Here is a 12,111-nt window from a genome sequence, read left to right as displayed (position 1 = left end):
GAAGCAGCGTGTAGCCTGTAGAAGAACCGAGTGACTGAAATAAAAACATGCTGCGAACGTTGAAGGTGAATTTCGTGTCTCGAGTTTTCATTTTTTTGTGTAACTTCAGAATTCAGTGATGTCTATTTCTGTCTCTGTGCGTCGAGTGTCAATATTATTATTTTTGTGGCTGATTTTCGGCAAATGCACAGTTGCATTGTTAGCAAGTTTATTCAGTCGTTTGAAACAGATAGCTACAGCACGAAAAGTGAGTGTAGAATCGAGTGTTATTGCAATGCGGATTTTTGGATTATAAGAGATTGGTGAAGATGTGAATTATGTGAAAAGTGCGTCGCTTCACCAATACACCTGAGATGCTACAGGAACTACTACGTGCAAAAGTGTAGTGCAGCCCAGAGTCAAGGTAACGATACTTATTTTAATTATTGATTGATAATTCACGGAGGTACATGTAAGACCGAAGTTTTGTTCTTGCATAACATGCAATGGATACGAAACTAAACGGTAATAATTAATTTGCAAACTGAAAAACCAATTTGTTAAATTAATTCAACTGTTCTGTTTTGTTTTTTACAGATTTAAGCAGAGACTTCCGAGTAACTTTTCCATTTCTCGGCAACGTTGGTGAGTTTGCATGTGTTAGGTTATGGGTATTTCCCTGGGATTCCTTTGTCACGTGGCGTGCCGGTAACAATTGTTACACAAATCTTCGATTTCTTAGCTGCATGGATAGGCTCATTCACGATCGCAACGTGCTTGACTCTCAGTCGAATCATTATTTTTCGCAATGCAACTTAGCGTAGCTTACTTCAAGTTAGAAATTTTACACGTTGCTAAAAGTGGAATGAGCATCGCGACAAGTAACCATGACTTACTCGGCACTCGCGAGATCGAATTGTGTTTCGTAACTGATGTAATAATCTACGATTGAATTTACTGATGATGCCGTTTAAGTGGTGGGTTCACCTGAGGTTTGAACATATTCAATTATTCACGTTATGGTTAAATTGATGAAATTCCAAAGTCTGGCATAACGTAACGTAATCAAATTGCATTTTACATTCTATATCATTTTCAATCTTTTAACAGCCAACAAGTATTGATCAACTGCAGGCTCAGCTCGCTTAGAAAAATGCTAATTGGCATTCAGGATGTTTTTAATTACTTTTACAAAAGGTTAATGTACCGATAGTCTGCCAACATTTACTAAAATAATAAATGCAATATTAGAGTTGGCGGGATACAACCGCGATACTGTATTCCGAGAAGGCAGACTACGATACAAAAACATTTTGCTCCCAACAGGTAACCAACGAAAATGTAAGTCAGTGACCACGGCGCAAATGATGAAGAATGATGTGTGTTGGAAAATATGGAGAATCGTTTAGATCGAATATAGGTAACCGGGTAGGTAGGTGGACGTTTTGGGATCCGTCGCGGGATTTATGCATGTGTGTGTATGTGTGTGAATCTCTCTTTTCCGTTGGGTGGTTCTGTTGGGAAACAGGCAAGGGTAGGAAGGTCGCGATGTGCCGTGATGTTATTAACTTTAGTAATCCACAGCGTCAAACGATCACAGAAATTTTTTTCCCAAAAGACTCCGTATTCGAGTCTCGCTACCGTTTTTAAGCATTTGAATCTTAACGAGATTGAATTTTCCATTTCTTGTGACTGTAACCATTTTTCAATCGTTATGCAATTCAATTATTTAGTCATTACCGATCGTTCTTCCATTCAATTGATCTCTGTGATCGTCTGAATGGGCAAAACGCATCTCTAGACCATCTATCACGTTCCGTGGTACGCTAGATGGGGAGAGCTGCTGCGCTCGAAGACTTCGCGTCGAAGAGGACCGCCGACCGTCACGCCACACAATAATGCATGCCCTCCAACCTCCTTCCTCATTTTAATTCGATTTGTAATCTGAGAACAACAATCCGCATAGCAATGTATCTAATTCAGGAAGATGCAGATGTGGATTGTATTTCTACAGAATTCTTGGGACAAGTCCCAGATAATACAAATTTTTTGATGGTTTAATCTGTCGCGCCCTATTGCGCGTAGATTAATCATGAGAATTGGACGCAGCTTTATGCGCGTAAATTAATAACGGGAATCGGACACGTTTTTTACGCGACAATTTTGCAAACAATGTATCAAAGAGTTACGCACTCTCGATGAGCTCATTTTTCAGCTCTTCGGTCAATTTTTTGACGAATCATAAAGTTTTCAAGTTCCACGGTGCCTTTTGCGCGTGGACTTGATACCTTTCAGTTATGAGAGAAAGCGCGACATATGAGTACCGGCGCTCAACGCGCAGAAACAAATAATAATAAATTCGTAGAATTCATGCGATATCTTTATTCCTGCGTCAAATGAGAATATATTGGACTGTTTTAGTACGATATTTGGAGATGTGGATGTCAACGCCTAAATCGACTATACGGCACCTCCTTAAAACTATCTGTAATTTAGTCGACAGTGAGACAATAGGCATTTGCTATATACAACAATGACTATCCTTTGATCTATATAAAACGTAATTCCGACATATATAAAAAAAATTAATGAAATTTTTCGGAATTGCTGGTAAATAGTAAATTTTTTATTCAGTGAACAATTAGCAGATTAAGAATAATCTAATAGATACATCGTGATGACTTGATTTGTAAACGGGGTGGTTGTTGATTTTCATAAATAGAGATAGTTATTTTTGTCAATCATTCATTTCTGCAACACAACATTCCGCGCTCTCTGAGTATGAACAGTTATCCCTCTTTTTCGGAATATAAGCAGTCGTTTCCTCACAGTCGGCTTTATTCACTTTTGACCGAAGCTTCTCAAGCTCTACGGGATCTTCTTTATCATCTTGGTAGTTCCAATGCTGCACTTCTGATGTCCCGAAAAATATGTACATTGCGCTAGATGAAAACATTATTGCAACCGTGATGAGAAATACCAGGCGCCATTGCACGATCGTTTGCTGTAACACGCATAGAGTTTTTCGATGAAGCAGGAAAGATTATCGAATTATTACATCTGTCGGTTATTTCTTCGAACTCACGTTATTGTTGGTTAGGATTCCGATCATCATAGGGGCTAGGAATTCAACGATTGATGAAATTGTATTCATAATGCCAAAGAGAATACTTGCGTAATTCGGACTCAGATCAACAGTGACGGCAAGCGTTCCAGCGGAAGTGGCACCAGTAGCAATTAAACTTGCCATCATGAACGCGATGGCTAAGGTTGGGTGACAACCACTGAAAGCCAGACCCAACAGCATTATGCTTGGAATACCACAACCCAGAAAGACTGCTGCTTTCCTCAGCCACATTATTGGCATCCTTTCCGTTTTTAACAGCCAGTCGGAAAAACTTGAAATTGTATAGGAAAAAAGCATTCGCAATACTTGAGGAATCGCTGAAAGCATGCCAACCTGTGGAAAGATTACAGTAGAATTCATATTGCATCTTCGGAATGTGAGCAGTAGATGAGGTCTGACGATAAGCGCAAGAAAAGCTGGTGCATTGAAAGAAAGCCGCAGAACTTGCTCGGCTATCAAAAATAACTATGAAACATTAACTTTTCAGGGTCCTTGAATATTTCATATATTGCCATACACTTGTAGTAGTATGAAATAAGGAGCTTCAGTAAAAATGGGGTATCGAGGAAAAGTGACAAATTCTAAATTGGAACGAATAGGTGCGCAATAAATGTGAAATCGTTTCAATACACATTTTATTTTTTCTTCAAACATGCTATCCGAAATGAAAACTTGTACTGTAACCCTTGAATTCCGCACCTACCAAAAAATAAACTAATGATATATGTATGGTTGCATGTTTATCGGAAAGTTTTGATTCTGTGCGTTTTGTAATAGTTTTACCAATTACAAGCCATCCCCAATCATTCAGCTGCAAATAAATATTATCAATCTCAAGATTTCCAAGTCAGCTTACCGCCTGAATGTTCCATCCTTGAATATAATTGAAGTAAGAGGGGGTTCCAAGATAAAGAATGGTAATGCCCCACATATAGCCTACGTGTGCGATAGTTACTATCCAGAGTGGACGTGACGTCAATATAGCTTTCCATGGGATTTTTTGAGAAGTGGTGATGTTTACAGAATTTCCTAGACGTTCCAGGATGTATGTTTTTTCACCTACTGAAATACGAGGATGTTCTTGTGGTGTATCGAAAGCCAGGTAATACCATGCGACGCACCTTAGAAAAAATTGCCGTTTTTAAACCATAGAACTTATATATATATATATACAATTACCTTTTCAAACACTTCAAAGAATGTTTCGGTCGATCGTTAAATAAGAGGACGAAGAAATATTTCATGGAAAGAAGAAAATTTTCATGTACCATATAATTCCAAGAGCTGACGTTACGTAAAAAACTGAATCCCATCCAAACGAGTTTATGAGTATTGCACACATTGGGTAGACAATTGCTGTTCCCACTGCCCCGCCTGCAATCAACAAAAGATTTGAATTGAATAGCCACGATTCAATACCGTTGTGGAAGGAGAATTCAGAAAAAGTTTTAGATTTAATTTTTGTACTCATATCATAATCTATGTCGGCAGATATGAAAATTCTTTGGTACTTGGGCTTTCTACTTACCGAAATAAGCACTGAGAAATTTACTCCTATCGTCAATAGGAATCCATTTAGCAGTCATAGAATGTACGGCGGACCAACAGACGTCCTAAAACATAAAAAAAAAATGAAACGTTCACGAATCTAAAATTTGGATGCTTGTTCCCCTACGACAACATGTTAGATACGTACTGCTATTCCGCCCTGAAGAGCTCGTAAAAGCACGAAGGCGTAAAAATGGTAGCGTGCCAAAACCGGTGTCATAAAACCTAGCGTAGCAGGGATAAAAATGGTCAATCCAAAGATGAGCTTGGTTCCATAACGATGTGCCAAGAAGCCGGCAGGTAACTGCATGATCGGGTGCAACCAAGAATATGCTCCCAGAGCCACACCTTGGTCGTACTCATTCCACGAGAAACGATGATTTGATTGTGTTTCATTCTGGGATGGGCTCTGAAAATGTTTATTCTTTACAATAACTAATAATACGCGATGATTTAACGCGACATATTAGTTTAATGCCGTACGCTGCACAACTCGGGTGAAATATGGAAGGGCGTTACTTTTCAAAATTAATTGCACGATGATGGCGATTTTCACGTTTGCTGAGCCCAGTTCATTTCATGTTTGGCTGCATGCAGACTTTGCGTCCCATGAGACGGTCGTTCAGCGGAAGAACGTATCGGTGAACAAATGTAGAGGAACACCAAAAGAGACTGTAAACTGCCATTTTTAGAATTTTTCACAAAATTCATACAAGCTGCGTTTTGGAAATTTGGTTCAATTACCAATTTCAAGTCATTATGCCAAAATGATAATCTTTAATTTCATCTCAACACACGCCTGATGCTTTATACTTTCATTTCTGCATTATAATCATGTAGATAAGCATATAATACCTATATTCACAAAACGCAGCTTGTATAAATTTTGTGAGGCGCTTACGAAATTCGTAATCAGTCGGACAGTGCTACCAACTTAATTTGCGGCCGAAAAAATTTCAAACGCGAAATAGCCGGTTTTTGAACTTTGCTCGAAATAGCCGGTTTTTCAACGATAACTCGAGATGGCCGATTTTCCAAGCGAACCTCGAAATAGCCGATTTTTCAAGCCTGGCTCGACATACCGGTTATTCTACGCAACCGTCGAATTCATCTCTTGTAAACGGTCCTTTACAGAATCGGGATTCATTCTCAATAATATTGTCAACATTAGACTACCAGAAAAATTATGTTGCTATCGATTTCATTTTTAGTGTTATACTTAAATGTGGTAAATGGAATTCTTTCAAAGTAGACTTTCTCACCTTTCTTGGTATGATTACTCTACAATCCCATATAACGCAGATTTGTTCAACTGCAAGATCATCTTTCTCCATTACGTAACAAGGGAATAATCGGCTTTTATTCCAGAGCTGCACATCTGAATTTATTCGCAACTTGAGCGTAATGTCGTCACTTTATTGACTTGAAAAGTGGTACCCATGCACAGAAGCAGAGTATTTCAAATTTGCATACGTAGACTTCGATATAAGGAGATATATACGTCAGCGTCAAAATCGACCAGGGCACCTGCCTAACGCGGAGTGACTCTATAAGAGGTGAATTAAGAGCCACCTACGTGTTCAAGTGTTTGTGTCGAGTCCCACGATATGAGAGAGGTGTTTGTCGTGTTGTTATCCAGAGAGTTTGTGAGTGACGTGGCGTTGGTCCAGAGACTGGATGAATTGGACTTCTGTATGTATTCATTCCACGTGCATTGTGCATGAGTTGTTGCCTTGAGTTGGGGTGCTACTACCATGGCGATAATGGTAAGACTGAGGTGCAATTTTATCATATAGCTGACAGCAAACCCACTGAAAACGAGGTACCACAGTACATCTCGGCAGGAAAAACATTCCTTTTCTGAAAAATGGCTTGGTATACATCATCCAATATTCTACCATATCTGTGCGCACTCTGAAAACCAGTAAAACTGGTAGCAAAGAGTAAACAATGATTCAACGATAATGTCTGAGAAAGTAATAAGTTTAAAACGGATTATTTTTATGGTAAGGCGATCAACGAATGACCCAACTTCATGGAATAAACGTTTTTCGGAATTGAAATACACCTCGGTGGACCGTGAGTTATTTCTGATATCCTGCCACTTATGGTATTTCTTCAACTTCAGAATGCTTAAGTCAAAACAAAATTGAAAACTTACCCTTCACTAGTTTTTCCGGCGCAATAACCATGATGATTTTATAGATTCAAACAGAAATGGCAGATCTTTCATCCGTAAATAATTGAAGATTCGTTGGTTATTTTAGCGGTTCACTCTATAGACACGGAATCCAATTTGCTACGAACATAAATTCCATTTAACAGGATGTACATGCATGTGCCTTTGCATTATGAACAATTCAACGTTAAATTCGCCACGGGGAGAATTTAAGCATTTTTGTATTATTCTTCTGAACTGTTGAGGAGAGTGAGAATACTTACGTAAATTCTTCTAGCAATGACGACAAAACTCTTAAACGAAAATTTTTCGAGACTCTTAATTTCAATTACCAATCTGTTTCACAGAAGAAAAAAACCACTTGAGCTTCTGCGATTTCGAATATGATTTGCGAATTCATGAAAAATAAGAAAACACGCGTAAACCTAAATTTAACTTTCCAACACTGTCTGTATTTATTGTGAGAAACGAATGGTTTAAAATCGTAACTTACATAAAAATACGCATAGGTACTTACAGAATCTCACAGAAAGATAGTAGGTGTGGAATGCATAAAAAAATAGATTCTGTCCGTTGTGCATAGTCGTTTGTTTTCAATTAATGTTATATAATTTTTTTTTTATCGCTGCGTTGCCTAATAAATGATGATTTTTATTTTCAAGTGAAAACGGCTGGGTTGTTTTGCCAGTCGACTTGACGCACGCGTGTCCCCAACTGCACATCCAAAAAGAGACTAACTGTATTCACAATATCGGAGTATGCTAAATATAACTCATTTCTTTGGATATTGCATACGTAGTCTCATGTGTCTTTTCACGAAAATCGAGAGCTTATGCGAAGTATTCAAAAAAATCGCTACCTGTCCCAGACCTCTCATCCCTTTAAGTTTTTTAGTAATTGATTGTAAAAATTTATCCTCAATCTTGGCAGTAGTGCAGAATCTTTCCAGATTTCTTCGATACTTTGTTTGGAAATCATAAGCTTTCCAAAATCTCCAGTCTCTACAGTCTTTTTTTTCAAGGAATTCTAATTTGTTATCAAGACGTCTCATAAAATATCTCTTGAGTTGTGGGTGGTTTTTCAATAGTACAAACTTTTCATTTTTCCTGACATCGAAATATCGATTTTTCTTTAGAACGAGAAAATTAATCTTTGATTACAGCAAACCCCAGTCTTCGGTTTTTTCAGATTCCTACACATAATTCCATCTAAAACAAGTCGTGAAAATAGTATTTTTAGTGATACTTGCATGGTGTTGGAAACGGCGGGATAAAAAAGGTGACGTGCACGCGACTTTAGCAACAAATGATAGGCATCAAAAATTGCCGTGTCCCCTCTTCCTCGACTGTTTGCTTCTATAAAAAAAAAAATTCATAAAACTCGACGAACTGCGACACAGTTTGTACGATGTTCATAGAAAATTTTACACAAATTTCTATAAAATAAATAAAATAATGCAATAGGAGACAGTTCCATTAAAAAGAGAGATACCATTATCTGAAAAAAGAGAATATTTACGGTAAAAATTTTTTTCATACTTGATGGTCGGTGCTTTCAGTAATTGAATTGATTTGTGAAGTGATGAACAGTATCGCAATCAGTGCCGTTTTGTTTTCGATAGAAGCACACGTTAAAAAATAGGACACAGCAATTTTTCATGGCCATCATTTAAATGTGTAGTCGTGCAAATTTCACATTTCCACCGTATCCAAAATCATCGCGGGAGTATGTTGGAACAGACGAACAGATCGGCAGATCGGCGGACCATCCGACAAACAGACGGAGGGACATTTTTCAAGAACGGTTTTCCTGGCTGCTGGAGATCTAAAAATCTGAAGATTCATTGGAATTAGAAAAATTCATACTTGGCCGCAACCAATATTTTTCCTATATCACCGTAGGTGATGAGAAATAAAATTATAGCACGTAATGTAACAAAGGATTAATCGGTTTTATTCCCGTGTTGCATATGGGGTAGTTGGGGTAGTCCATATTAAACCGACCAACCCGTGACCCCGACCATTTTTGATTTTGTCTGTGAACATGAAGAGGATCTGCGGTACGAAAAAAAAAAAAAACACATCAGCAATTCGTCGTTCTAGCATAAAATATTTCGACAGATCATGTATAAGACTCGGCCACATGATCTTAGTTCGATGCATTTCTTGTAGCATTCTTCGTAAGGTATGCGCATCGTGCAAGCCATCATCCTCCAAAAAGCTCGACCTGCAGCATGAGATGTTCATTCAAAATCATGAAATCTCTAAGAACTTTTTGTTCTTCACCAGCACGCAAGAATCACTCTTTTAAAATATTTTGACTTTCCGTACATACGCTTGTCAACTCTTAATAGTACACATAGCCGTTACGCAAGTTATCATTTCTTTGTTTGTTCTCGTTATTTACGTTTCATTCGTATGTAAATAACGTATTCCTCTGCTTTCCTCCCCTTAAACCTGCATTTTTAGTATATTGTGAATTGTGATAGCTGCATGGACAACTGTCAATTGCTATTAGCAATACTACCGACTGAAGTAATTTGGATGTGACAATACCCATTATTTTCGAACTCTCCACAAAATTTGAAATTGTCGTTCACGTCACCAGTTATACCGTCTTGTTCCAACAGCTGTGCAAACAAGTCACCTTGTAAACCAGTCTTCGTTACGTACAAGCCAGTCAAATAAGCGTTTTCATTTCCAATAATTCTGAATTCGATTAAAAATACATGGGTAATGTTCAGCACGACTTACGTAACAAGGTCTCAGTTGTCTTCATTGGAAACTATCAAGTTGTTGACATTAAAAATAAAAACGGTACACTGCGGAAATTTTCAGCGAAAACAGTTGCACTGAGACAGCAAAAATGCACAGCATCAATTTTCTAAAGCATAGCCAAACATAATCAGTGACGACACCTATATAGCTTCAATATTTTGGGCATGAAGGCAGCACGAAAACGAATCCCGATACGTTGAGTCTTGACCTCTGAAAATACATGAATTGTTAAACTCAATTTGGGATATGTCAATGTTAATGAATAAACAACCGCACAAGTGCGAGTAGAATTCGCGGGAAATATATTGTACCCTGAGGGTTCTTTACAAATTCAATGCTTTTTTCATGTGATATAACTACAAATGAACTATTTTTGAGACTTTTTCTTGCTTCTCTCCAAAATTCATGAGTCCAGATCAACTGGAAGTATCCTATAGGTTTTGATGAATGAGTTTGCGAGTATCAAATATGTGACAAAAATGGCCTTATCTTTGCGTTGATTTAGAAGCTTGAATTGTTTTACACCTCCAAAAGACCGTAGACCTTGGTATTTGATATTAAATTCAACTTGTTAACTCTATCCGTTCCGGAGAAAAAGGGTCTCGACAGACAGGCGGACAACAAAGTGATCCTATAAGGGTTCCGTTTTTTCCTTTTGAAGTACGGAACCCTAAAAATCATCAACTTTTTCCATGCAATAACGTATGAAAAAAAACTGCAATCCCTTCGTCGTATAGTGCACTAAGAATTCGACTTTTTGACTATTTTTTGTACACGTGTACCTACAAAAGAAATAATTTTCAACGGTAAATAATCGATTGTTTTAGAGTTTTTATTTCAAATGGTGCTGTCTCAAGAATGTTTTAATTTTTTTTTTCGACCGACATTATAGCGTATAAATTCTTGTCATGAATTGTTAAAAATAAAAATCTAAAAATTTTGGATCGCCGTTTATTCCTGTGTAACTGAGTACCGGTCCTGGACGATCGGATACCCTTCGGTGGTAGTTGCAATTTCCTTCATCCGGATTCTCGTCGTCGACCAGGGTCAGTTTAGAAGGAAGTAGAGTAATTGAAATAACTAAACACTTCATTATTATAGTAACAATATAGTTTAATTTCAGCGTTTTGTAGGTCGCTTTTAAAACCAGAAATACAAAAATGCATGTGCTTGTAATCAACTTGATTTTTGTTACCTTATGTCTAATTATAGCTATATATATATATTCTATTGAATAATATGTGAACCCAGGGCGTCCCAGAGCGTTCACTGAAAGACTGATGGCCTTATGGGACTTTTCGAAATCGAAAATGGACGAGTTAAATCGAAGATGCAGCTGACGTATAAAAATAATTTCTCAACATACGTTAGATTTCCGTGGTTTGTACAAAATACAGTTTATTTGCATCGGAAAACCCGAACCATTCTACATAAAAATACTACTTGTAAATACATTTTGGAAATAAGGTAACGTTCGATTGTTAATAATGTTCGAGTCCGCGCTGTAACAAACCCTGATGAACCTCAGGCAACCATTGACACAAAAGTAATTGAAAAAAATTCGAAAATGATCAGGGTTCTTTTTTTCAACTTCTTATTTACATTACCTGTTTAGATTGTGACTTCGTCCACTGATCCCCAAACATAAGATTGTTCAGAAATTTATTATCAAGTGGCTCAGATTAAAATTGTCCATATCTGACCACTTTATTATACATTTGTAGCAGTGCCCGCGTTGATTATTAGATATTTCGGATTTGAGAATATGTATTTCCGACAAAGGCGATAATATTTTACCCGGAATTTCAGAACTTTTCCGGTAACCCCTAATAATAATATTACCCAGAGGATACAATTGTGTAATAATTTGAATTACTGAATTTTGCCTGTAGGATAGTGGGTAATTTTTAAATTTTATTTCTTGAAGAAAGTGAACTATATTATCATCGAGGAACTTTTTGTAACAAGAATTCCCATACTGACTAGTAATTAGCGGACACCTCGTAAACCTTGATGATATTATTTAGTCGGAATTATAGAAAACGCTCATATTTTTAAGATGTTATTCATGGCAAAACCATTATTTTTTCCTATTTTCACCAAGAAATTTTGTCGAAATGTACGAAATGTCCATACATTACCGTCAATACGGGACTTTTTGTTACAAGTTCCTCCGTACGGTAATAATGATGTCACCTGCAATTCCGTCGTTCAGTACGAAAGTTGAAAGTTTTCTGAGTGTTGTAGTGTTGAGGAGGTGAAATTTATAAATTGTTATGAATAAACGACAATGAAAATCATTCATGAAATTAAATAAATGTGCAATAGCGCAAGGTGTAACTATTCTAGCTTCAATTTCCCTTGATGTGGAATAGCAGATTATAAGTATGAGTATCTTTTGATGACAGTAGTAGGTACAACCGACAGGACAAAAATTGACTTTACGGATAACTTTGCGTTGGAAACAGGATTTAATGATTTGAAAGCCATCGGATTATTAC

General features: G+C 37.3%; 1 protein-coding gene across 3 annotated transcripts; it reads right to left on the bottom strand.

Moving 5' to 3' along the window:
• Nucleotides 1–2,467: 2,467 nt before the first annotated feature.
• On the bottom strand, nucleotides 2,468–7,546 carry LOC124213788 (sialin-like). Of its 3 annotated transcripts, none has more exons than XM_046615428.2 (10): nucleotides 7,351–7,546; nucleotides 7,097–7,202; nucleotides 6,816–6,953; nucleotides 6,231–6,514; nucleotides 4,803–5,063; nucleotides 4,635–4,719; nucleotides 4,375–4,480; nucleotides 3,963–4,227; nucleotides 3,065–3,439; nucleotides 2,468–2,983 (listed from the first exon to the last, which is right to left on the bottom strand). In XM_046615428.2, the coding sequence occupies exons 3-10, from the start codon at nucleotides 6,844–6,846 to the stop codon at nucleotides 2,717–2,719; spliced, it is 1,674 nt and encodes a 557-aa protein (XP_046471384.1). In that variant the 5' UTR covers nucleotides 6,847–6,953; nucleotides 7,097–7,202; nucleotides 7,351–7,546; the 3' UTR covers nucleotides 2,468–2,716. The 3 variants fall into 3 exon arrangements, with proteins under 3 accessions (XP_046471384.1, XP_046471385.1, XP_046471388.1); XM_046615429.2 differs by having other exon boundaries at nucleotides 7,097–7,169; XM_046615432.2 differs by having other exon boundaries at nucleotides 2,469–2,983; nucleotides 6,231–6,465.
• Between the last annotated feature and the right edge of the window lie 4,565 nt (nucleotides 7,547–12,111).

The sequence above is a fragment of the Neodiprion pinetum genome, chromosome 3 (assembly GCF_021155775.2).
Source record: "Neodiprion pinetum isolate iyNeoPine1 chromosome 3, iyNeoPine1.2, whole genome shotgun sequence".
Taxonomy (NCBI): Eukaryota; Metazoa; Arthropoda; class Insecta; order Hymenoptera; family Diprionidae; genus Neodiprion; species Neodiprion pinetum.
Note: the sequence above shows the minus strand (reverse complement) of the source record. Positions and strands in the feature narration are given on the sequence as shown.